The sequence below is a fragment of the Salvelinus alpinus genome, chromosome 3 (genome assembly GCF_045679555.1).
Source record: "Salvelinus alpinus chromosome 3, SLU_Salpinus.1, whole genome shotgun sequence".
Classification (NCBI taxonomy): domain Eukaryota; kingdom Metazoa; phylum Chordata; class Actinopteri; order Salmoniformes; family Salmonidae; genus Salvelinus; species Salvelinus alpinus.
The window spans coordinates 38996319-39022925 of NC_092088.1; the positions used below are offsets into that span (position 1 = coordinate 38996319).

Sequence of the window (26607 nt, forward strand, 5' to 3'; positions counted from 1 at the left end):
GGATAAGAGGAATTAACTGTTCTAATATAGTATTTCTAGTGACGATACAGTAATACCGCCAACACAGCAGGTGGCACCAAAGAGATTAATCCTAAACGACGAAAAAGTCTGCATTTGTGCTTGTGTTTCTTTCTTTATACTCCAAAAAAAAGTCAGTGTAAAAAAAGACAGACTTTTTCAGGCTTTTCTTCAAAGGTAATTTTACCATCTCCACTTCTATTCGTAAAGCAACCGAAGAAGAAGAACCAATATCAGGAAGTAGGAATATAATTTGATAGACTTTGCTTTTTGAAAGCGTCAATGTTAGCTAATTATTTATAAATGTTCTAGATTTGCTCACTCTGCACGATCATAATTGCAGATCTGGACCATACACACGGTAATTGTACTTTCATTAACTTTGTTTCCTAGTACTGTAGCTATAGTTACGCGCATAAGTGTATTCCGCAAACTGTAGCTACATAACTTCTAATTTCAAATGTTATGGCAGTCGGAAGTTATTGTAGCTAATCATTCATTGTGGCTGGTTTATGTAGGTATAACCTTAGCTGGGTTTGTCGACTCCACATATTGGTGGAGTGAGTGTTAGTGTAACAGTATAACTTTAGTACGTCCCCTCGCCCCGACACGGGCGCGAACCAGGGACCCTCTGCACACATCAACAACTGACACCCACGAAGCATCGTTATCCATCGCTCCACAAAAGCCGCGGCCCTTGCAGAGCAAGGGGCAACACTACATATTGGTTTCAGAGCAAGTGACGTAACTGATTGAAATGCTACTAGCGCGTACCCGCTAACTAGCTAGCCATTTCACATCCGTTACATTAGGTTGCCACGACAATCAGTTGGTACGAGGGAAAAGACCAGTGTGTTGTGAACAACATTAGCGTGAGCGACAAGAGTGGAATAGGTTGTTCGCCTTCAAAATAAAGGTTCCGCATTGAAGCTGATGCAAAAGGTTGCAAATCGTGAAAACATGACACAATTGGACTAGATAAGGCTAAACAACGTTGGAATGTTATATAAATTCAACAAAAGACAATTAGCTAGTTCATTTGACAAAGTAAAGTAAAAAATCAGTTGAAATCTGTGGATGTATTTGAATTCAGAATTGCATTGGGGGCATACTCAGTACCAGTCAAAACTTTGGGCACCTACTCATTCAAGGATTATTCTTTATTTATACTGTTTTCTACATTGTAGAATAATAGTGAAGACATCAAAACTATGAAATAACACATATGGAATCATGTAGTAACCAAAAAAGTGTTTAAACAAAAATATATTTTAGATTCGATAAAGTATTCCTGGCATTCTCACAACCAGCTTCACCTGCAATGCTTTTCCAACAGTCTTGAAGGAGTTTTCACATATGCTCAGCACTTATTGGCTGCTTTTCTTTCACTCTGCAGTCCAACTAATCCCAAACAGTGTAGCTATTCTCTCCGCAAGGCAATCAAACAGGCTAAGTCCCAGTACAGAGACAAAATAGAGTCGCAATTCAACAGCTCAGACACAAGAGGTATGTGGCAGGGTCTACAGTCTATCACGGATTACAAAAAGAAAACCAGCCCCGTCGCGGACCAGGATGTCTTGCTCCCAGACAGGCTAAATAACTTTTTTGCCCGCTTTGAGGACAATACAGTGCCACTGACACGGCCTGCTACCAAAACCTGCGGGCTCTCCTTCACTGCAGCCGAGGTGAGTAAAACATTTAAACGTGTTAACCCTCGCAAGGCTGCAGGCCCAGACGGCATTCCCAGCCGCGTCCTCAGAGCATGCGCAGACCAGCTGGCTGGTGTGTTTACGGACATATTCAATCAATCCTTATCCCAGTCTGCTGTTCCCACATGCTTCAAGAGGGCCACCATTGTTCCTGTTCCCAAGAAAGCTAAGGTAACTGAGCTAAACGACTACCGCCCCGTAGCACTCACTTCCGTCATCATGAAGTGCTTTGAGAGACTAGTCAAGGACCATATCACCTCCACCCTACCGGACACCCTAGACCCACTCCAATTTGCTTACCGACCCAATAGGTCCACAGACGACGCAATCGCAACCACACTGCACACTGCCCTAACCCATCTGGACAAGAGGAATACCAATGTGAGAATGCTGTTCATCGATTACAGCTCAGCATTTAACACCATAGTACCCTCCAAACTCGTCATCAAGCTCGAGACCCTTGGTCTCGACCCCGCCCTGTGCAACTGGGTCCTGGACTTCCTGACGGGCCGCCCCCAGGTGGTGAGGGTAGGTAACAACATCTCCACCCCGCTGATCCTCAACACTGGGGCCCCACAAGGGTGCGTTCTGAGCCCTCTCCTGTACTCCCTGTTCACCCACGACTGCGTGGCCATGCACGCCTCCAACTCAATCATCAAGTTTGCGGATGACACTACAGTGGTAGGCTTGATTACCAACAACGACGAGACGGCCTACAGGGAGGAGGTGAGGGCCCTCGGAGTGTGGTGTCAGGAAAATAACCTCACACTCAACGTCAACAAAACAAAGGAGATGATTGTGGACTTCAGGAAACAGCAGAGGGAGCACCCCCCTATCCACATCGACGGGTCAGTAGTGGAGAAGGTGGAAAGTTTTAAGTTCCTCGGTGTACACATCACGGACAAACTGAATTGGTCCACCCACACAGACAGCGTTGTGAAGAAGGCGCAGCAGCGCCTCTTCAACCTCAGGAGGCTGAAGAAATTCGGCTTGTCACCAAAAGCACTCACAAACTTCTACAGATGCACAATCGAGAGCATCCTGTCGGGCTGTATCACCGCCTGGTACGGCAACTGCTCCGCCCACAACCGTAAGGCTCTCCAGAGGGTAGTGAGGTCTGCAGAACGCATCACCGGGGGCAAACTACCTGCCCTCCAGGACACCTACACCACCCGATGTCACAGGAAGGCCATAAAGATCATCAAGGACAACAACCACCCAAGCCACTGCCTGTTCACCCCGCTATCATCCAGAAGGCGAGGTCAGTACAGGTGCATCAAAGCAGGGACCGAGAGACTGAAAAACAGCTTCTATCTCAAGGCCATCAGACTGTTAAACAGCCACCACTAACATTTAGCGGCCGCTGCCAACATACTGACTCAACTCCAGCCACTTTAAAAATGGGAATTGATGGAAATTATGTAAAAATGTACCACTAGCCACTTTAAACAATGCCACTTAATATAATGTTTACATACCCTACATTACCCATCTCATATGTATATGTATATACTGTACTCTATATCATCTACTGCATCTTGCCATCTTTATGTAATACATGTACCACTAGCCACTTTAAACTATGCCACTTTATGTTTACATACCCTACAGTACTCATCTCATATGTATATACCGTACTCTATACCATCTACTGCATCTTGCCTATGCCGTTCTGTACCATCACTCATTCATATATCTTTATGTACATATTCTTTATCCCTTTACACTTGTGTGTATAAGGTAGTAGTTGTGGAATTGTTAGGTTAGATTACTTGTTGTTATTACTGCATTGTCGGAACTAGAAGCACAAGCATTTCGCTACACTCGCATTAACATCTGCTAACCATGTGTATGTGACTAATAAAATTTGATTTGATTTGATTTGATCTCAATTGGTTTGAGGTCGGGTGATTGTGGAGGCCAGGTCATCTGATGCAGCGCTCCATCACTCCCCGACTTGGTCAAATAGCCATTACACAGCCTGGAGGTGTGTTGGGTCATTGTCCTGTTGAAAAACAAATGATAGTCCCACTAAGTGAAAACCAGATGAGATTGCGTATCGCTGCAGAATGCTGTGGTAGCCATGCTGGTTGGCACGAAGGCACCGAAAAATAGGGCAGCTCTGCTTTTAGCTCCTAAGCAACTTTGCAGTATTTTGCTTTTTGTGTGTTATTTCTTACATTATTAGTTCATACGTTTTTTTGTGTTATTACATACGGAAATAACTTTCGGGTATCAGAGCGGCGGTAACTCACCTGCATTACGACTTTCCCGAATTGGATGCTTTGTTCGTACCCCCAGGGCAATTTAACTGGTTCCAGAGGCTGATCCAAAACACCGCCGGTGGAGAAGAGGTATTGGGAGTGGACTTCTAGTCCGACTCAGGAGGCGCGCACACCATCCACCGCTTCCGAGTATATTACTAGCTAATGTTCAGTTTCCGGATAATAAAGTAGACAAGCTTAGGGTGAGAATCTCCTTCCAGAGAGAGATCAGGGATTGTAACATACTCTGTTTCACGGAAACATGGCTCTCTCGGGATATACTGTCTTCGTCCATACAGCCAGCTGGGTTCTCAGTATATCGCACAGACAGGAATTAAAGAACTCTCTGGGAAGAAGAAAGGCATATGTATCATGATTAACCACTCATGGTGTGATTTTGATAACATACAGAAACTCTTGTCCTTTTGTTCACCCGACCTAGAATACCTCACAATCAAATGCCGACCGTATTACCTCCCAAGAGAATTCTCTTCGGTTATAGTCACAGCCGTGCATATTCCCCCTCAAGCCGATACACAGATGGCCCTCAAAGAACTTCACTGAACTTTATCCAAACTGGAAACCAAATACAGTTGAAGTCGGAAGTTTACATACACCTTAGCCAAATACATTTAAATTCAGTTTTTCACAATTCCTGACATTTAATCCTAGTAGAAATTCCCTGTCTTAGGTCAGTTAGGATCACCACTTTATTTTAAGAATGTGAAATGTCAGAATAATAGTGGAGAGAATGATTTATTTCAGCTTTTATTTCTTTCATCACATACCCAGTGGGTCAGAAGATTACATGCACTCAATTCAGTTGTTTAACTTGGGTCAAACGTTTCGGGTAGCCTTCCACAAGCTTCCCACAATAAGTTGGATGAATTTTGGCCCATTCCTCCTGACAGAGCTAGTGTAACTGAGTCAGGTTTGTAGGCCTCCTTGCTCGCATACGCTTTTTCAGTTCTGCCCACAAATTTTCTATGGGATTGAGGTCAGAGCTTTGTGATGACCACTCCAATACCTTGACTTCGTCCTTAAGCCATTTTGCCACAACTTTGGAAGTATGCTTGGTTATTGTCCATTTGGAAGACCAATTTGCGACCAAGCTTGAACTTCCTGACTGATGTCTAGAGCTGTTGCTTCAATATATGCACATACATTTCCCTTCCTCATGATGCCATCTATTTTGTGAAGTGCACCAGTCCCTCCTGGGTCTAGGGTGTCAGGTAAGGTAGATGTGATATGATCCTTAGAAGGCCAGCATCCCGGAGTCGCCTCTTCACTGTTGACGTTGAGACTGGTGTTTTGCGGGTACTATTTAATGAAGCTGCCAGTTGAGGACTTGTGAGGCGTCGGTTTCTCAAACTAGACACTCTAATGTACTTGTTCTCTTGTGCCCCGGGGCCTCCCACTCCACTTTCTATTCTGGTTAGAGACAGTTTGCGCTGTTCTATGAAGGGAGTAGTACACAGGGTTGTACCAGATCTTCAGTTTCTTGGCAATTCCTCGCAAGGAATAGCCTTCATTTCTCAGAACAAATATAGACTGATGAGTTTCAGAAGAAAGTTATTTGTTTCTGGCCATTTTGAGCCTGTAATCGAACTCACAAATGCTGACGTTCCAGATACTCAACTTGTCTAAAGAAAGACAGTTTTATTTCTTCTTTAATCAGCATAACAGTTTTCAGCTGTGCTAACATAATTTCAAAAGGGTTTTCTAATGATCAATTAGCCTTTTAAAATGATACACTTGGAATAGCTAACACAATGTGCCATTGGAACACAGGAGTGATGGTTGCTGATAATGGGCCTCTGTACGCCTATGTAGATATTCCATTAAAAAATAGTCGTTTCCAGCAACAATAGTCATTTCCAACATTAACAATGTCTACACTGTATTTCTGATCAATTTTATGGACTGATCAAAAAATGAGTTTTTCTTTCAAAAACAAGGACATTTCTGTGATCGCAAACTTTTGAATGGTAGTGTATATAAACAAATCTTCAAACATTTTGCAACGAAAACGAGAGTTTATATTGGACGAATTCAGGAAGTTCTCTCACCGTTTTGCTTTGTTTGGTTCTTAAACCTCTTGCTGTGTTCCGGTCGAATTGGACCGATTTACAAGTTCTCTCTCTGAAAAATGTAGTTAATTTAATCTGTCATAAGGTTCCATGACTTTGTCCACACAGGGCATCTGAACACACAATACATTTTGATGATTTTCATACAATTTTGGGTGTTTTATTTAACTTTTGTACACCTGTGGTGTTCCCGGTTAAAACTGACCGTTCATTAGAAATGAATGGGTGAGACTACAAGTAGTGTATAAAATTGAGTTCAGGCACATACCCATTCAGATGGACACACTTTCTCTCCCAGACCACACACACACACACACACACACACACACACACACACACACACACACACACACACACACACACACACACACCTCACTCCCCTTCTTGGCTTCAAATGCAACCCCCTCGGGAACCTTTCCCCAATAGAATCTTTCCCCCACGGGAACCACACCTGTTGGCATTCTCACAATCGCAACATTGTTTCAATAATACTGTAACTTTTCTCACAATTCATTTTGTGGCAGCACAATGACCAAACGATATACTGTATGTGAGGCTCTTGATTATATCTTTGATCATGATACTTGTGAGGAGGAGAGAGGCCAGGAAACTGACAGTGAAGATGCATTAGAGGAGAAATTAATCTGTGATAAATAGCACAATATGTTTCATCTGAGTATTTGTTAGTCAAAATAGTCCATACATTATGCTTTTTTACTCAAAAACAAGTTGTATGAGCTCCGGTCAATGAGGCCTACAGGCAATAAATAGCAAATAGAAGTTCAAAACTTGTAATGTTCACAAGAACTTAAGTTGATAAAATGATCTAACACAACATTAGGTGATAATATATGTATTAATATGGATTTATAAATCAGCTATAATGGGGCGGTCATTTTGGACTGCGAACACATAATTAATTAACATGAAACGAACACAACACGAGGGTTAAACAGTAAACAGTTTTCGTTGCAATACATAATGAATACACCCCTGCTCCTTACCGAGGTAAATTGTTTTATATGGGATATTCAATGGAGATTCGGTTTTCTCTCATCAATATCTGTTGAACCAAGCATGTCATGATTATAGAAATAGTAATGGTGTCTTTTTGTATGCACTAACTCCTCCATGGTTCGTTGGACAAGGCCTATGAGGAAAATTGATGGAGTTTTTGTAGGGTTTTTGGATAAATGACGAAAATAAGGTCTGTGGTAAACACAGGCTTAGGAGATCTTATACGTTTTGTTCTGTGAGATAATCTTCACCAGCTAACATCACTTTTTGTGAATCTTTAAGAATGTAGGTGATAATACTAATAATAAAAATAAAAAAATCACAAAGGCTTCATAATTCATAAAGGTCATGTTTAACTGACTGCTATTATCTCATAGAACAAAACCTAGAAGATCTCCCAAAGGTGTTCGCATGCTTCCCAGCCAAAACAGTTTGGAAGAGTACGTGCGTATATTATGACAACATTTTGTGACGTTTTGGACTTTGTTGAGGGTTTTTTCGGCTATTCGTGCACACACATTTTTTTCTGGAGGCAAGCAGAAGTTCAGAGCCAATGTCTACGCCCCTTCATCAGTGATTGGTCAATACCAGGGATTCTTCAATAAAATATTTGTTGTCATTCAATGAGAGACGACTCATTTTCATGCACGTTTTTTAAAAGTGTGTATATATATATATATATATATATACATTTAAAAAAATGTATTTTACCCTATTTTTCTCCACCAATTTCGATCTTGTCTCATCGCTGCAACTCCCCAACGGGCTCGGGAGGCGAAGGTGGAGTCATGCGTCCTCTGAAACATGACCCGCCAAACTGCACTTCTTAACACCCGCCTGCTTAACCCAGAAGCCAGCCGCACTAATGTGTCGGAGGAAACACTGTTCAACTGACGACCGAGGTCGAGGTCAGTCTGCAGGCGCCCGGCCTGCCAAAAGGAGTCACTAGAGCGCGATGAGCCAAGTAAAGTCCCCCCCAGCCAAACCCTCCTATAACCCGGACGACGCTGGGCCAATTGTGTGCCGCCCTATGGGACTCCCGATCCAGGCCGGTTGTGATACAGCCCGGGATCGAACCTCGGTCTGTAGTGACGCCTCTAGCACTGCGATGCAGTGCCTTAGAATGCTGCGCAACTTGGGAGGCCATGCACATTTTTTAATTGAAAGATACTTCACCAAGCATCTAGTTAGATGTAAAATTGCACGACTAAGATCTCTTTGGCAAAAACTTCAACATTTGACAAATTTCTTGAGTTGTCTTAGATTAATTAGGACTATTTTGAGGCTACAGCGTCTCAAATTGGACAAAGAGTACTATTGCCGCTTCTTTCTTGTTTTTCAAGCGAAGGTATTTTAAGGGAGTATGCGAGCACATTCGTTCGGTTTCGCTTAGCGGACTTCAGCTAGCCGCCAGCCGAACTGAAGCATTCTGACGCCTGTATAACCGCAGACCTTATTTTCGGCTTTTATTCCAAAACCCATTTCTTTCCCCATACATTTTTCCCATAGGGATGGCTGAACGAACCAGAGGTAACTTATTTCTGGATTTTAGGACAACAAGCTTGCAAGGTCTATGAAGATGGTATATTCTGAATCGGGTGGATGGAGAAAAATCCACACCTTTCTTTCTTTTGTTTGAAACCTTATTAAAATCTTCAATAGCTCTTAGACAAAGCGTGCCATGACTATGAAAACGATATATTATGAATCGGGGGAGGAACCCACATCTTTTTTTAAATAGAAATTTCAGATTTTTCTCCATCCACCTGATTCAGAATATACTGTACCATCTTCATAGTCATTCGCATGCTTGGTTCAATAGCTATTGACTAGAGAAAGCCGAATATCCAATATAAAACCAATATTACTTCGGCCTGCTTGTTTGGTGAAAGTGTTGCTTCCTTGTCCTAAGACAAGCTATCATGAGTCCCTAATTGTCAACTCCCACAGTTTACGACTGAATTGTAATGGGAGATGGCGTCACCAGAAACTCAGCTCATGCTAAGCATTGGATTAATTGGTAAGGCAAGACACCGAATATCATTCCCTTGTTGTAATTATGTTACCCTGCTGGTTGATGCATGCCAAGTGTTCTCCTGTTTGACTTTGACTGTCACCACATGATATCAATGTGATCAAGTATTTGACTTCCTGTAAATCTTGAGAACAGTTCCAATTTAATTTAATTTAAATATATACTGGTAATATTTGTAATAATGAGTTGTGAAAGTAATGACATAGTATACTCCCATTCTTCCCCCACACAGAGAAAGATGTGAATGCAGACACCTTGTGGGTGTGGTGCTATCCCTCAGTCAGTGCTGAGCTCCGGGAGGTCCTGCTCAGTAAGTGCTGTCTCACACAGGACAGCCAGGTCCTGAACACCTTTGTGTTCGGCCAGTTCTGCCGTACCTGGTACTACATATCCACTGTAGAGGTACAGGAACCCACCGCCCTAAAGAAGGTACCGTTAGTTTAGAAATTCTCCATTCATTGAAAAAACTGTAACAAAGGTGTTGAAGGCCTAATGATTATAAGTTCTATTATATTGCTCATATTTCTCTCTCTTTAGGTCACACATTTTTCATTAGTTGTCACAGCAAAGGACTTCAACCCTGAGAAGTATGCAGCATTCAGTCGAGTACTATGCAGGTACAACATACTGCACTAATGCATCCCCATGGCCAAGTGTCTGCTTATTTAATACTTCCCCAAAACTGTATTTCTTCATGTGTATTTTATCATTCAGGATGTACATCAAACATGGGAGCCCAGTGAAAATGATGGAGGGTTACATTGCAGTCCTCACCAAAGGCATCTGCCAGAGTGATGAGAATGGCTCCTTTCTCATCAAGGACTACGATGTCAGGAAGGCGTACTTAGCAGGCTCAGTGAAAGGTAAAACGTGTACTTAAAACAGTTATTACAGTATAAGGAAATGATTGTTGATACAAGGTGCTTGACACTGTCAAGACTTCTTAATGGCATGCAAAGAAGCTGATACCATTTGATTGCCAGGATTAGGTAGACTATCTTGTGATTACTGTTTCAGATGTGGTGTCCCAGTTTGGGATGGAGACCATCATCCTATACACAGCACTTATGCTAAAGAAGAGGATTGTGGTCCATCACCCTCGGATTGAAGCACTGTTGGAGTTCACAAGGTGACTAAGGCAAATGAGAAGTTATGGTTTGAGCTTTGACAATCATAATTGTTACATTACGGTGGGCCAAAAACGATGGAAATTTAGAATATTCAATATACTTCATTGTAGAAGTGGATAACAATAACATTTTCTGAAAGAACATTATAATCATTCTATTAAATGTATGATTTAATTGTATTCCCCTCCCCCAGGGCTCTTCCAGCTCTGACATGGCACAGGAAAGACTGGTCCATTCTGCACCCTTATGTCCACCTGACTGACAGTGAGCTTGAGAATCTCAGGACATGCACTGGTGAGGATGTCTGGATCATTAGATCCACATTACAACAAACTGATTCAAACTTGGGTGTGTACATTAAACACCAAATAGAAGAAAATGGACTAAGGGAGGGACTTCCTGTACCTGTCCAATAGGATATGTTAACTTTCTGTTGCAAAACATTTAAAAATGTTTTCCTTTGCATGTCCTAATGAACACAACCCAGATATTGGACAGATACCCCCTGTGTCCCAACAGTCAGTTCTTCACTGACATACACAGGAAGACTCATGCAATAGTTGACTTGCATTGAATTAATTTACATGCATGTTGTTCATAAAGAAATATGTTCCTTGGAGATTTTCAACCTAGTGTTCAGTTTGAGTACCCACCATCTGCATTCACCCATATGCCCACTGTCTCTGCAGGATATGTCGCAGGATTTGTTGACCCACAAGTGAGCAACAGATCTGACTTGTTTGATGTGTATGTAAACCTCCCAGATACTGAGATTACCGTATCCCAGAGTGCCAAAGGTGGGTGTCACAATTAGTATATTATTCCTATGAGTGTAGAAGACAAAGTGAAGAATGTAAAAAAAAAAAATTAAACTGAAGATAAACTTTGCTACCAAGTCTTACCTCATTATTCCAATGCAAGCATCCACCATTTCTTAAACACTATGACGTCTCTACCACACTACCAGAGGCCATGGCTATGGGGAAGTTGCACAAAGACATTGGCCTCGTCATTGTCCAGTCTGCAGAGGATGCTGATAGAACAGATGGGCAGGTTATCAAGGTGAGTTGAAAGCATTACATGACATCCTTTCCATTTGTCCATCTGTGCTCAGAGATAATGTTTGGGATGTCTATTCAAAGACTTAGTATTTTATACAATTTGAGATTATACATGTAATGAAGTGTTATAGAAATGTAATAAGTATTCAGGTATTTAGCACAATCTAAAAATAAAAAAAAGCTGTCTGTTTGATATGATGACTGAAATTCAACCGGTTTCCAGGACATTTCCATAAAGACGAGGGAGATCCTTGCTAACCTGGCGTCCTTAGCTGAGGACTGTGAGAACTCTAAAATCACCCTGGAGACCATAAAGCAGCGTCACTTCCCGCCTGCTACCGAGAACTTCTTGTTCCACTTGGCAGCTGCAGAGCAGCTCCTCAAGATATGACCCTTGACCTCCTACATCATCTGGTGTGAGGTCACTCTGAATATTAGCATGGGCATTCATCTACTATACATACAGTGCATTCGGAAAGTATTCCTTGACTTTTTCCACATTTTGTTGCGTTACAGCCTTATTCAAAAATTGATTATATAGTTTATGTATTATAAATTAAAAACTGATATCACATTTACATAAGTATTCAGACCCTTTACTCAGTACTTTAGCAGCGATTACAGCCTCGCGTTTTCTTGGGTATGACGCTACAAGCTTGGCACCTGTATTTGGGGAGTTTCTCCCATTCTTCTCTGCAGATCCTCTCAAGCTCTGTCAGGTTGGATGGGGAGTGTCACTACACAGCTATTTTCAGGTCTCTCCAGAGATGTTCAATCGGGTTTAAGATCGGGCTCTGACTGGGCCACTCCAGGATATTCAGAGACTTGTCCCGAAGTCACTTCTGCATTGGCTTGGCTGTGTGCTTAGGGTCATTGTCCTGTTGAAAGGTGAACATTCAACCCAGTCTGAGGTCCTGCGCACTCTGGATCAGGTTTTTATCAAGGATCTCTCTGTACTTTGCTCCGTTCATCTTTCCCTTGATCCTGACTTGTCTCACAGTCCCTGCCTCAGAAAAACATCGCCACAGCATGATGCTGCCACCACGATGCTTCACCGTAGGGATGGTACCAGGTTTCCTCCAGACGTGACGCTTTGCATTCAGGCCAAAGAGTTCTTGGTTTCATCAGACCAGAGAATCTTGTTTTTCATGGCCTAAGAGACTGTAGGTGCCTTTTGGGGAAACTCCAAGTAGGCTGTCATGTGCCTTTTACTTAGGAGTGGCTTCCGTCTGGCCACTCTACCATAAAGGCCTGATTGGTGGAGTGCTGAAGAGCTGGTGGTCCTTCTGGAAGGTTCTTCCATCTCCACAGAGGAACTCTGGAGCTCTCTGAGTGACCATCGGGTTCTTGGTCATCTCCCTGACCAATGCCCTTCTCCCGATTGCTCAGTTTGGCCGGGCGGACAGCTCTAGGAAGAGTCTTGGTAGTGCCAAACGTCTTCCCTTTAAGAACGATTGAGGCCACTGTGTTCTTGGGGACCTTCAATGCTGCAGACATTTTTTGGTACCCTTCCCCAGATCTGTGCCTCAACAAAATCTTGTCTCGGAGCTCTATGGACAATTCCTTCGACCTCGTGGCTTGGTTTATCCTCTGACAATGCACTGTCAAATGTGGGACCTTATAGACAGGTGTGTGCCTTACCAAATCATGTCCAATCAATTGAATTTACCACAGATGGACTCCAATCAATTTGTAGAAACATCTCAAGGATGATCAATGGAAACAACAGGATGCAATTGAGCTCAATTCCGAGTCTCGTAGCAAAGGGTCTGAATACTTATTTATATAAGGTATTTCTGCTTTTTATTTGTAATAAATTTGCTAACATTTAAAAAAAAAAACTATTCTGGCTTTGTCTTTATGGGGTATTGTGTGTAGACTGAGGAACATTTATGTAACAATTTTAGAGTAAGGCTGTAACATAAAAAGTGGAAAAAGTCAAGGGGTCTGAATACTTTCCAAATGCACTGTTGCAGTAAGAAAGAACCGTGCACTTGCATTCAACAAGGTTTTGATTTGGTTTGTGGGGACAACAGTAGCCAAAATGCAAAAATGTACTTTTATACTACACAACTAGTATAATGTGCTGTAGCTACCTGCTATAGCTGTTTGATGTCAATTTCATCAAATTCAGTTGTTGTATTGCAGCTTAGTTTGAGTTGCCAAATTTCATACATTTTGTCCCCATATTGATGCATATTGTGGAATTTGAAACCACAAATATGCCACAGTGACATTTTAATGGTTAAGGTGAATGGGAAGCACTCAGGTGTTATGTATCACACACTATTGCATTCCTGACTCTTAATACTTAAAGCCTACTTGTCATTTTCTGTGACAGAAAAAATTATTGATATACATGTTCTTTATTGTAAAGTATTGTCTTGACAACAATACAATAACAGCAAATACATTAAATAATGGTGCTATGGGCAATATGTGAAATAGGGCTAATCCATTGAATACTGACGAGGTAAGTGTTTGGTTGTAGTTACTTTGTCTTACTGTTATATGAACAAGTGAGAACATGGTTGTCTTGTTCCCCAGGTGCAGAATGTATTGGTTGGGAATATAAACACTGCAGTGTCTTAAACTGTCTAATAAATCACGTAGCCCTAGCATTACAGAGTTCAGCAATCCAATAGTTTATTTTAAGACTTAACAGAATAATTTGAGGTCTCAAGAACCATGATTTATCCTCTTAGATTTCAGAATTAAAGAGATGCATGGCAAATATGAGAAATATGTAGTTTTATTTAAAATAATTTTTATCAGTTATCTTAATGTGTTGTCGATTCTTATTAATTAATAAAGTGCCAAAATTGAACTAATATCTTTGGATAATGCAATATAAGGAATTTCTCATATGTTTGGGTGTTGGTCAGATGAGAGGGAGCACAGATAACATTTTTCTAACCTTGTGTCCTCAGATTGATAAGCAGTAGAGCGATTGCCAAGGGTGGAGGCATAACGGATATCTGTCCTGCCTGGAAAGCTGTCAGCCATTGTTCGTTACTGGAGCAATTTTTTTAGTTTTATATATGATCATGTCAAATGATATTGCATACCTATTTGTTACTGTAATATGACATTTTTATTAATATTTTGAAAACAATGTAATTTATTGTTTTACTACTTAGGCAATTGTACCCTTGTTCTCAAAGGCTTGTCTTTGTGCCTGAATAGATTAAATGAGACACTAATGTTGTGTGCACTATGTCCTCATCTAGTTTTAGGAGATTCAACTAATCTATTTTACATTTCTGTAATATCCTATTTGTTCTAAAAATACATGTAAGTATCTGTGCCGTCAAGATTATTATTTTATTTTTTAATTTTTACATATCAATTTAACAAAAATAATGGAGAGTAATATGATTTGCTTTTGTAAGATCAAGCTGGCAAACCAAATCACTAAACTTGAAAATGTGAATAGCTGTACGAGGAAGGGCATTGTTTGCTATACAAACTCATGGTTACAATTCATTTGCAGTGCATTGTTAATTTTTAATAAAAGTTGCAGCTATTAAATTCAACTGAATCAAAACATGGACTCTGTCCTTTATCAATTTGTAATTAATTATGACTGAATTCATCATCCTAGTGCATGAAGCAACACTGAATATTCCATAAACTGTATCCAGCGGCCGTAAAGGTTACTTCTCGTGCTGCCCAGTCAATGAAGTCACACGGATTTGGTGCTCCTGCTTCCACATTGCAGTCTGCAGAACTTGTTTGCTGGTGCCTCAGAGCCCCCTGTGGTAGAATAGTTCACCACTTACTGCTGCAGTCTCTAATTCTTTTTCCAGCTTTTCCTTTTTGATCTGTAAAGCAGAGAGAATAAAATGTTGAGTTGCAGTATGATTGGGTTTTGAGAAGCGCACAGTAAATACAGTATTAATGTAACGTATCTAAGTCCTACCGTTCCAAGCTGTGGATAGAGACTGAAGGACACTGGGAGCATCAGGCCCAGGACGATCGCAGTGCTGATGTGACGTATAGGAGCCACCAGCAGGGGGCTCCTTTGCAGAAACCTTGTCCTGAAATGACAGAAAAAAAGATTGGGTCCATTTGTTCATAGCTTTCGGTAAAGAAATCTTCATAATGTTTCTGAATTCAAGCTAAATGTTTGCTGGATTAAAGCACATATTGTATTAGTCATATCATAGGCAATATTAGCAAAGCTGTGTCACCAACTATTTATAAAACAGATTAGCTAACCTTACATACTCAAAGACTTGAATAGATCATAGTGGGAAATACAGCCCCAGCACAAGACGAGTGACTTACTTTTGCAAGAGGAAAATAAGAAGATTAGGAACAGCAGCCGTAGTGCCTAACAGAGCAGCTCTGGAGAGAGCAGTCTCCCTCACAGCCTAACCAGAAAACATGTCAGCGATCATTTGCAAAGGTATATTAAAAAGAGCCTGCTGATGCCATTTTATTTTACTTCAGCAACTTTTTCCTCTCACCTTTGCTCCAGCTGCCTGAGAGATTCCAACAGAATTCCCATTGGAATCAAACACCTGGATTCCATTCTCGGACTCCTCACTTCTGACAATGATCACATTGAAATAGGCCAGGGAGGCTATGGGATAAAGCACAGATCTGAGAAAAGGAACACCACCCTATCCATAAATGTGGATAAGGGCGTCAGTAACAAACACCCTTTGATCAATAAACCTATCAACAAGTACTTTGTTCAAAAGACACAATCAGAGTCACACTGGGGCACTGATTCCGGATAGAAATGGTAACAACGTTCATCTAAAATTGGTATTGTGATCATTCTATGTAACGGTACCCTGATGTCCCAGATTTGATTTATTTCACCAGGTAGGCCAGTTGAGAACAAGTTCTCATTTACAACCGTGACCTGGCCAAGATAAAGCCAAGTAGTGCGACACAAACAACACAGAGTTACACATGGAATAAACAAACATACAGTCAATAACATAATAGAAAAGTCTATATACAGTGTGTGCAAATGAAGATAGATAAGGGAGGTCAGGCAATAAATAGGCCATAGTTGCAAAATAATTACAATTTAGCAATTAAAGACAGGAGTGATAGATGTGCAGAAGATGAATGTGCAAGTAGAGATACTGGGGTGCAAAGGAGCAAAAAAACTAATAACAGTATGGGGATGAGGTAGTTGGATGGGCTATTTACAGATGGGCTATGTACAGGTGCAGTGATCTGTGAGCTGCTCTGACAGCTGGTGCTTAAAGTTAGAGAGGGAGATATAAGTCTCCAGCTTCAGTGATTTTTGCAATTCGTTCCAGTCATTGGCAGCAGAGAACTGGAAGGAAAGGCAGCCAAATGAGGAATAGGCTTTGGGGATGACCAGTGAAATATACCTGCTGGAGCGTGTGCTACGGGTGGGTGCTGCTATGGTGACCAGTGAGCTGAGATAAGGCGGGGCTTTACCTAGCAAAGACTAATAGATGAACTGGAGCCAGTGGGTTTGGCAACGAATACGAAGCGAGGGCCAGCCAACGAGAGCATACAGGTCGCAGTGGTGGGTAGTATATGGGGCTTTGGTGATAAAACGGATGGCATTTTGATAAAATGCATCCAATTTGCTTAGTAGAGTGTTGGAGGCTATTTTGTAAATGACATCGCCGAAGTCAAGGATCGGTAGGATAGTCAGTTTTACAAGGGTATGTTTGGCAGCATGAGTGAGGGATGCTTTGTTGCGAAATAGGAAGCCGATTCTAGATTCAATTTTGGATTGGAGATGCTTAATGTGAGTCTGGAAGGAGAGTTTACAATCTAAACAGACACCTAGGTATTTGTAGTTGTCCACATATTCTAAGTCAGAACCGTCCAGAGTAGTGATGCTAGACGGGCAGGCAGGTACGGGCAGCGATCGGTTGAAGAGCATGCATTTAGTTTTACTTGCACTTTAAGAGCAGTTGGAGGCCACGGAAGGAGAGTTGTATGACATTGAAGCTCGTATGGAGGTTAGTTAACAGTGTCCAAAGAAGGGCCAGAGGTATACAGAATGGTGTCGTCTGCGTAGAGGTGGATCAGAGAATCACCAGCAGCAAGAGCGACATCATTGATGTCTACAGAGAAAAGAGTAGGCCCGAAAATTGAACCCTGTGGCACCCCCATAGAGACTGCCAGAGGTCCGGACAACAGGCCCTCCAATTTGACACACTGAACTCTGTCTGAGAAGTAGTTGGTGAACCAGGCGAGGCAGTCATTTGAGAAACCAAGGCTGTTGAGTCTGCCGATAAGAATGTGGTGATTGGCAGAGTCGAAAGCCTTGGCCAGGTCGATGAATACGGCTGCACAGTATTGTCTCTTATCGATGGCGGTTATGATATCGTTTAGGACCTCAGCGTGGCTGAGGTGCACCCAGATCACTTACTTTCAGTGCACTTTTCAAGTGAGAAATAGGTTTTTCAAATTCTTTGCACTTACCTGAGAGGGGAATTGGTAATACGGACCTAAAAAACATCTGGACAGCTGGGCTGCTCATGCTAAGTCGCTGTATGACTATTTGAGGAATTGCCTGAAACACAGGTAAAGTCAAACCGGGTGTCATCTTAATGATCAAACAGCCTCTGACAGTCATCATTTTTTAAAATTATTTAACTAGGAAGGTCAGTTAAGAACAAATTCTTATTTACAATGACGGCCTAGGAACAGTGGGTTAACTGTCTTGCTCAGGGGCATAACAACATTTTTACCTTGTCAGCTCAGGGATTCGATCTAGCAACCTTTCGGTTACTGGCCCAACGCTCTAGCCACTAGGCTACCTGCCGCCCCAATCTACTCTTCTACAAGTAATTCATTAACCAAATACATAAAAATTTTCCCCAGTGGTGATACTCACCCCTGCACATGTTGCATATGCAACTGATCCGACAATCAACAGACCCTGCTTCAAAGAGGTCTTAATCCCCTGATGGAGAAAAGATATGATACGCATTTAAAACACAAGTAGAAAACAGAGCAGTGTGGGATGACATAATTTGGCGAAAATAAGGTCATTTCTTTACTATTTACCTTGTCAGAAGATGCGTTTCTGTTTGCATGATTGAATCCAGCGCTGTAACTCTGAAGCAAAAACTACAGAAATATTTATCTCATTAGTGAACAATATTGAGTACCAGGCAGTGGCGGTTGGTGACGTTTAAGATGAGGGAGGACAATTTTTTATTTTTTTAGTGAGCATGGCCTTTATCTATTACAGCATATTGGATGACTCAATCATATTCCATTTACCCAGTTCAATGTAACGTCGATAGGTTTAGGCTACTACAGGATACTCACATTTTCCCCTATACCTATCATGAGCTTGCAACAACCTAGCCTATGAATGAAAGTTTACAACGTAGGTGCACAGGTTGAGAAACATTTGAATAATCAAGGTGACAGACAGTGACACATTCAAAACCGCCTTGCACACTCTTGCCTGCATCTAGCTGATCTAGGGTGTAATCATTAGTCCAACAGTTGCAAACGAGTTTCTATTGGACAAATTCAGATATGTTTATCCCCGTTTGCTTCCATTTAAGAAACGTTTTTCAAAAGAATCAGCGGTCATCTAACAGACTCCTATCCAGAGCGACCTACAGAAGCAACCATGGTCAACATCCTGCTCAAGGGCACATCGACAGATCTCCCACAAGGTCAAAAAACGGGGACCCGAACCAGCGACCCATCAGCCACCGCCCCAAGTTTCCAACCACCAGGCGACCAGTCCTCTAAGATCCCCCCCCACCCCCCACAGTTCCCCAAGAGCTGCCCCTCAACCATCCGAGAATGAGAGTGTGTGTATATGTGTATAAATACTTTTACTAAGAGTATTAGTAATTGACTGACCTGGTCTCTCCAAATTTCCCAACAGTACTATTTCTAGGGTCAATTTTAGATCAATCTTATGCATTTTCAACCATTCCTGAACCTGAAACCAGAAACAGGCTACTTGAGGGCAATACCAAAACAAATGGTCTATTGATTCTGTATCCTCACAACAAAATCTGCAGAGCTGCGATGATTGTACAGCCCAAATATTCAACATTTTGTTGGTGGCAAGAATTCTGTACAATAATTTTAGATGCCAAGCATGAAGTCTTAAATTTAGCAGCGTTTTATATATCAACTCATACACCCTGTACCATGGAATCGGTACATCAAAAACCTCTTCCCAACTATTTTGCAATCTGTATGGCACAGTTGTCAACATCCTGGTCAAATGAAACTGGTATGCTTTCCTATTTATGCCATTTCTTCCTCCGCCGGTTAATTTCAAAATGTTTAAAGAAATGAATTTGTTCAAAACTGTTCAACTATTGTCTTTCTTTGAGTCAACTATTCACCACATTTTATGCACTACAGTGCTAGCTAGCTGTAGCTTATGCTTTCAGTACTACATTCATTCTCTGTTCCTTTGATTGTGGACAAAATGTCAGTTCATGCTGCAAGAGCACTGATAGGTTGGAGGACGTCCTCCGGAACTTGTCATAATTACTGTGTAAGTCTATGGAAGGGGGTAAGAACCATAAGCCTCCTAGGTTTTGTATTGAAGTCTATATACCCAGAGTGCTGTTAAGTCAACTTTAGACCTTCATTGCAAAACAGTGTTTTAATAAATTATTTCAGTGAAGAGGATGGTCCTCCCCTTCCTCCTCTGAGGAGCCTCCACTGGTACTTGGTTATAATTATATTAGTTAATGTGATCATCTGCAAGTCCCTTACCTGCCAGAATAGAGCCGGTTTGACTCCACTGTGTGGCAAAAAGCTGGCAACAACCTGAAGGAAAATGAAAAGTATGTTAATCAACCACTACAGTGTGGTGAATACAAGATTATATCAATTAATTTGAAATAACCATGAAATTGAAATACACCAGCTGCAATTGCTATGGGAGTTTGAGTGATTATTAACATTTTTGTACTAACAATTTAGAGTAAAACGTGATACACCATGAAATAAAATGTAAAACACTTACCAAAGGGCCTGATATTGGTAAAAATGCTAAAAAGAAATTAAATGAAAGATGCCGTTAAAAGATATCATGATTTTGTTACCCTTGTTATTTTCTGTCAAAAGCTAGTCTCTCTCGACCAGGGCTCTCCAACCCTGTTCCTGGAGAAGTACCATCCTGTCTGTAGGTTCACTCCAACCCTAATCTAGCACAGCTGATTCTAATAATTAGCTGGTTGATAAGAGGAACCAGGTTAGTTACAACTGGGGTTGGAGCAAAAACCTACAAGAGGGTAGCCCTCCAGGAACCGGGCTGGAGACCCTGCTCTAGACAGACGGGCTGCCTCCCACAATGTTACCCATGTTTGTTGCCCTAGGTCTGGGATTTCTAAGACTGGCTTTTGACTAATGTAACAAAGCACAGAAAAAAGAACTAGGCTACGATCAGACATTTCACTTGATTAATGAGACAGTACCTTGAGGACGGAAAACAGCTGGAAGTATAGCACCAGTACCAGCATGAACAGAAGACTGCAGAAACAATCAGTTATATCAAAACTTTGGAAGATATCAAAATAAATGCCATAATCAAGCCATAATGTACACTACCGTTCAAAAGTTTGGGGTCACTTAGAAATGTCCTTGTTTGAAAGAAAAGCACATTTTTTCCCATTAAAATAACATAAAATTGATCAGAAATACAGTGTAGACATTGTTAATGTTGTGAATGACTATTGTAGCTGGAAACGGCTGTTTTTTTTATGGAATATCTACATAGGCGTACAGAGGCCCATTATCAGCAACCATCACTCCTGTGTTCCAATGGTATGTTGTGTTAGCTAATCCAAGTTTATCATTTTAAAAGGCTAATTGATCATTAGAAAACCCTTTTGCAATTATGTTAGCACAGCTGAAATCTGTTGTTCTGATTAAAGAAGCAATAAAACTGGCCTTCTTTAGACTAGTTGAGTATCTGGAGCATCAGCATTTGTGGGTTTGATTACAGGCTCAAAAAGGCCAGAAACAAAGTGTTTTTTCTGAAACGCTTTAGTCTATACTTGTTCTGAGAAATGAAGGCTATTCCATGCGAGAAATTGCCAAGAAACTGAAGATCTTGTACAACGCTGTGTACTACTCCCTTCACAGAACAGCGCAAACTGTCTCTAACCAGAATAGAAAGAGGAGTGGGAGGCCCCGGTGCACAACTGAGCAAGAGGACAAGTACATTAGTGTCTAGTTGACGAAACAGACGCCTCACAAGTCCTCAACTGGCAGCTTCATTAAATAGTTTCCGCAAAAAACCAGTCTCAACGTCAACAGTGAAGAGGCGTCTCTGGGATGCTGGCCTTCTAGGCAGAGTTGCAAAGAAAAAGCATTATCTCAGACTGGCCAATGAAAATAAAAGATTAAGATGGGCAAAAGAACACAGACACTGGACAGAGGAACTCTGCCTAGAAGGCCAGCATCCCGGAATCGGGATCTTCACCGTGGCCGTTGAGACTGGTGTTTTGCAGATAATATTTAATGAAGTTGCAAGTTGAGGACTTGTGAGGCGTCTGGTTGTCAAACTAGACACTAATGTACTTGTCCTCTTGCTCAGTTGTGCACCGGGGCCTCCCACGCTTTCTATTCTGGTTAGAGACAGTTTGAGCTGTTCCGTGAGTAGTACACAGGGTTGTACGATATCTTCAGTTTCTTGGCGATTTCACACATGGAATAGCCTTCATTTCTCAGAACAATAATAGACTGATGAGTTTCATAAGAAAATGATTTGTTTCTGGCCTTTTTGAGCCTGTAATCGAACACACAAATGCTGATGCTCCAGATACTCAACTTGTCTAAAGAAGGCTAGTTTTATTGCTTCTTTAAAAACAGTTTTCAGCTGTGCTAACATAATTGCAAAAGGGTTTTCTAATGATCAATTAGCCTTTTAAAATGATCAACTTGGATTAGATAACACAACGTGCCATTGGAACACAGGAGTGATGGTTGCCGATAATGGGCCTCTGTAGATATTCCATTATTTAAATTTTTTAATCAGCCGTTTCCAGCTACAATAGTCATTTACAACAATGTCTACACTATGTCTGATCCATTTGATGTTATTTTAATGGACAGAAAAAATGCTTTTCTTTCAAAAACAAGGACATTTCTAAGTGACCCCAAACGTTTGAACGGTAGTGTATAATGTTATCATTTTTCAATTCACTGACTGAATATCAGACAGTTTGTTTCTGTACAAGCCAGATTTAGTACAGGTTGTAGACTTAGCTGGTTGTAGTATCTCACTTACAAGAGAAAGTATGCATGCTGCATCTTCAGCCTAGAGGAAACAGAACTTGATTTAAAATGTGTCAAATGAAAACATTTGCCATGAGGACAGAAAAACTTACCTTGTGAGCAATTTTAGCCTACCTTTTCATCATGCACCATTCTCTCCACACTTCCAATGAGTGAGTGGGCATTTTGTATTTCAGCCTGAGAAAAATAAATACACCTAATTTTAATACACATTTTTCACCTTTGTGAGCTACAATTCACGGTGCTTGAAATTCTGTGTGCAGCAAGAACACATAGCCAAAGAGATCTGTGACATAGCCCCAAATGTGACTCAAACAGTGGGGCCTCTTGTGTGAGTGAACCGTTTACAGTCTACTCTAGTGGTTTTCAACCTTTTTTTTTTAAACTGTGCACAACTTGATGTGATAAAAACTATTCTGATCCATACATCTTCGGTGACAAACATTTTTCATAGATTAAATAGAGTTTATTTAAACTATTTTCATAGTTCCTTACTCATGATGGTTAATTTGTGTGTACCCCTTCAAACGTTGGTAAAATAGGTCTTACTTTTGAATGGAAAGGTCTAGCGACGAGCGGTTTTCTGCATTGTAAAGGTGCAACCACAGACAAAGCCATGCTCTGTTTGTTTGTAAGACACTGTGGTACAGCAACCTAGTCTCAAAGCATTTTGTGTAAATCTGAGACACTCCATTTATGTTATGTTCCGTGTGGTATGTATTAATTGTTACAAATGATAATTAATTTATACACTGCTCAAAAAAATTAAAGGGAACACTTAAACAACACAATGTAACTCCAAATCAATCACACTTCTGTGAAATCAAACTGTTCACTTAGGAAGCAACACTGATTGACAATAAATTTCACATGCTGTTGTGCAAATGGAATAGACAACAGGTGGAAATAGGCAATTAGCAAGACACCCCCAATAAAGGAGTAGTTCTGCAGGTGGTGACCACAGACCACTTCTCAGTTCCTATGCTTCCTGGCTGATGTTTTGGTCACTTTTGAATGCTGGCGGTGCTTTCACTCTAGTGGTAGCATGAGACGGAGTCTACAACCCACACAAGTGGCTCAGGTAGTGCAGCTCATCCAGGATGGCACATCAATGCGAGCTGTGGCAAGAAGGTTTGCTGTGTCTGTCAGCGTAGTGTCCAGAGCATGGAGGCGCTACCAGGAGACAGGCCAGTACATCAGGAGACGTGGAGGAGGCCGTAGGAGGGCAACAACCCAGCAGCAGGACCGCTACCTCCGCCTTTGTGCAAGGAGGAGCACTGCCAGAGCCCTGCAAAATGACCTCCAGCAGGCCACAAATGTGCATGTGTCTGCTCAAACGGTCAGAAACAGACTCCGTGAGGGTGGTATGAGGGCCCGACGTCCACAGGTGGGGGTTGTGCTTACAGCCCAACACCGTGCAGGACGTTTGGCATTTGCCAGAGAACACCAAGATTGGCAAATTCGCCACTGGCGCCCTGTGCTCTTCACAGATGAAAGCAGATTCACACTGAGCACATGTGACAGACGTGACAGAGTCTGGAGACGCCGTGGAGAACGTTCTGCTGCCTGCAACATCCTCCAGCATGACCGGTTTGGCGGTGGGTCAGTCATGGTGTGGGGTGGCATTTCTTTGGGGGGCCGCACAGCCCTCCATGTGCTCGCCAGAGGTAGCCTGACTGCCATTAGGTACCGAGATGAGATCCTCAGACCCCTTGTGAGACCATATGCTGGTGCGGTTGGCCCTGGGTTCCTCCTAATGCAAGACAATGCTAGACCTCATGTGGCTGGAGTGTGTCAGCAATTCCTGCAAGAGGAAGGCATTGATGCTATGGACTGGCCCGCCCGTTCCCCAGACCTGAATCCAATTAAGCACATCTGGGACATCATGTCTCGCTCCATCCACCAACGCCACGTTGCACCACAGACTGTCCAGGAGTTGGCGGATGCTTTAGTCCAGGTCTGGGAGGAGATCCCTCAGGAGACCATCCGCCACCTCATCAGGAGCATGCCCAGGCGTTGTAGGGAGGTCATACAGGCACGTGGAGGACACACACACACTACTGTGCCTCATTTTGACTTGTTTTAAGGACATTACATCAAAGTTGGATCAGCCTGTAGTGTGGTTTTCCACTTTAATTTTGAGTGTGACTCCAAATCCAGACCTCCATGGGTTGATAAATTTGATTTCCATTGATCATTTTTGTGTGATTTTGTTGTCAGGACATTCAACTATGTAAAGAAAAAAGTATTTAATAAGAAAATTTCATTCATTCAGATCTAGGATGTGTTATTTTAGTGTTCCCTTTATATTTTTGAGCAGTGTATGTAATGAATTTGCAAAAAGTATGATATGTTACGAATTCTAGATAGGTTGCCAAAGTTAGCTAAGCTAGGTGTTAGGGTTAAGTTTAAGAGTTAGGTTAAAGGGTTGATTAGGGGAACGGATAGCTAAAAGGATTACGGTTAAGGTTAGGGTTAGCTAAAAGGGTTAAGGTTAGCTAACATGCTAAGTAGTTGAAAAGTTAGTAATTAGCTAAAATGCAAACGTTTTCTGTGATGAGATTCGAACTTGCAACCTTTGAGTTGCTAGACGTTCGCATTATACCCCTTTCATTTTTGCCTTTAGTAACCATCCGTCTTATGTAACCATACCAAATGTAACACACCATACTAAATAGAATGTCCCGGATTTATATACATAATAATACGAAATGCTTTGAGATCAGGTTCGTTACTGCTAAGCCGCAGACCTTCGCTAATGGTTCTCACAGGCGAAGTAAAATTATACAAATCATTTTGCTTGTGATGTGCGCCCCTCAAATGATACAACTGTAACAGCTCCTGCGCACTGAAACAAAGATACAGATGGAACCATGTGTGCCGCAGCACACCGGTTGAAAACCACTGGTCTACTCTACAGCCTTAAATACAATTTATGCTTGCTCTGGCAATGCAATCCGGAGGCTCCGTACAGAGGGTTGATACAATTCCGGAGCCTCCGGAGGCCAAATCAAACTCTGTACCGCATCGCTGTGTGCCTCCCAAATTTTGTAACAATGTGGAGGTCTCCGTATACCTCCGCATTGACATGGTTGGTTGACGGTAGGTGGGGGCGGGAGGTCCTGTATAAACACAAACTCACTTCATTTACAACAGCTCTGCTCTGCAAAGCGCAAGAAGCAGGCATGCTCTGACTTCTACGGAGGCCGCAAGGCAAAAAATGCTGTACAGCAAGGATTGCGATGCGGCCACCGCAGAAGTCAGATCAATTCATACTTCTTGCGCTTCCTGGAGCAGAGCTGTTGCCAAGGAAGTGAGTTTGTGTTTATACAGGACCTCCCACCCCCACCTACCATCAACCAGTCATGAAAATGCGGAGCTATACCGAACCCTCTGCGTTGTTACAAAATTTGGGAGGTGTGCGTCTATGTAGTTCGGAGCTCGATTTGGCCTCCCAAAGCCTCCGGAGGCTACGCAATTGTATCTCAACCCTCCGTACGAAGCCACGGGATCGCATGGCCAGAGCAAGGTTAAGTTGACTTTTTGCAAAGTGGACCTTTGCGGGACAGTTGATGTTTGAACGCCTGCAAGTTCAAGTATAGCCAAATAATGCACTAAAGGAGCCTAACGTTACTCCTTATAGTCCAAGGACCTTACATGTTCTGTTTAAAACTTCTCAGGGATAGCCCCCTTTTTTCAATTTTCACCTAAAATGACATACCCAAATCTAATTGCCTGTAGCTCAGGACCTGAAAGAATATGTATATTCTTGGTACCATTTGAAAGGAAACACTTTGAAGTTTGTGGAAATATGAATTGAATGTAGGAGAATATAACAATAGATCTGGTAGAAGAAAATACAAAGAAAAAAACTTTTTTTTTCTTTCTACCACCATCTTTGAAATGCAACAGAAAGGTCCCAAATCTAGCCATCACTCTGGTTATAATTCCGATGGTGTCCACAAGAGGGCAGCAGTGTATGTTTCAGACTGATATGGCAATGATGGCAATTAATTGAAGTAAGAGCAAGCTGAGTATG

At 41.8% G+C, this 26607-nt stretch overlaps 2 protein-coding genes across 7 annotated transcripts in view; one reads left to right on the forward strand and one right to left on the reverse strand.

Moving 5' to 3' along the window:
- Positions 1 to 125: 125 nt before the first annotated feature.
- Positions 126 to 14871, forward strand: LOC139570676 (DENN domain-containing protein 10). 5 transcript variants are annotated; one of them, XM_071392763.1, is made up of 12 exons: positions 154 to 195; positions 331 to 379; positions 9049 to 9118; positions 9366 to 9562; positions 9671 to 9750; positions 9848 to 9996; positions 10151 to 10262; positions 10457 to 10557; positions 10953 to 11060; positions 11231 to 11325; positions 11548 to 11738; positions 14255 to 14871. In XM_071392763.1, exons 3-11 carry the CDS (start codon positions 9073 to 9075, stop codon positions 11713 to 11715), a joined length of 1056 nt encoding a protein of 351 aa, XP_071248864.1. In that variant the 5' UTR covers positions 154 to 195; positions 331 to 379; positions 9049 to 9072; the 3' UTR covers positions 11716 to 11738; positions 14255 to 14871. The 5 variants fall into 5 exon arrangements, with proteins under 5 accessions (XP_071248867.1, XP_071248865.1, XP_071248864.1 ...); XM_071392766.1 differs by lacking the exon at positions 331 to 379 and having other exon boundaries at positions 126 to 195; XM_071392764.1 differs by lacking the exon at positions 331 to 379 and having other exon boundaries at positions 146 to 258.
- The window catches only part of sfxn4 (sideroflexin 4), a 20354-nt gene continuing 8376 nt past the window's right edge, over positions 14630 to 26607 (reverse strand). Inside the window, exons 3-14 of one of the 2 annotated variants that reach the window (XM_071392768.1) lie at positions 22683 to 22745; positions 22561 to 22590; positions 20744 to 20798; positions 20293 to 20318; positions 20040 to 20093; positions 18345 to 18407; positions 18172 to 18240; positions 17757 to 17847; positions 15797 to 15912; positions 15615 to 15700; positions 15247 to 15364; positions 14630 to 15148 (exon numbers count right to left, since the gene is read on the reverse strand). In XM_071392768.1, coding sequence (XP_071248869.1) covers positions 15071 to 15148; positions 15247 to 15364; positions 15615 to 15700; positions 15797 to 15912; positions 17757 to 17847; positions 18172 to 18240; positions 18345 to 18407; positions 20040 to 20093; positions 20293 to 20318; positions 20744 to 20798; positions 22561 to 22590; positions 22683 to 22745 — 849 coding nt within the window. In that variant the 3' untranslated portion in view covers positions 14630 to 15070. The remainder of the gene's footprint in view (positions 15149 to 15246; positions 15365 to 15614; positions 15701 to 15796; positions 15913 to 17756; positions 17848 to 18171; positions 18241 to 18344; positions 18408 to 20039; positions 20094 to 20292; positions 20319 to 20743; positions 20799 to 22560; positions 22591 to 22682; positions 22746 to 26607) is intronic. The other variant, XM_071392769.1, reaches the window with a different exon arrangement.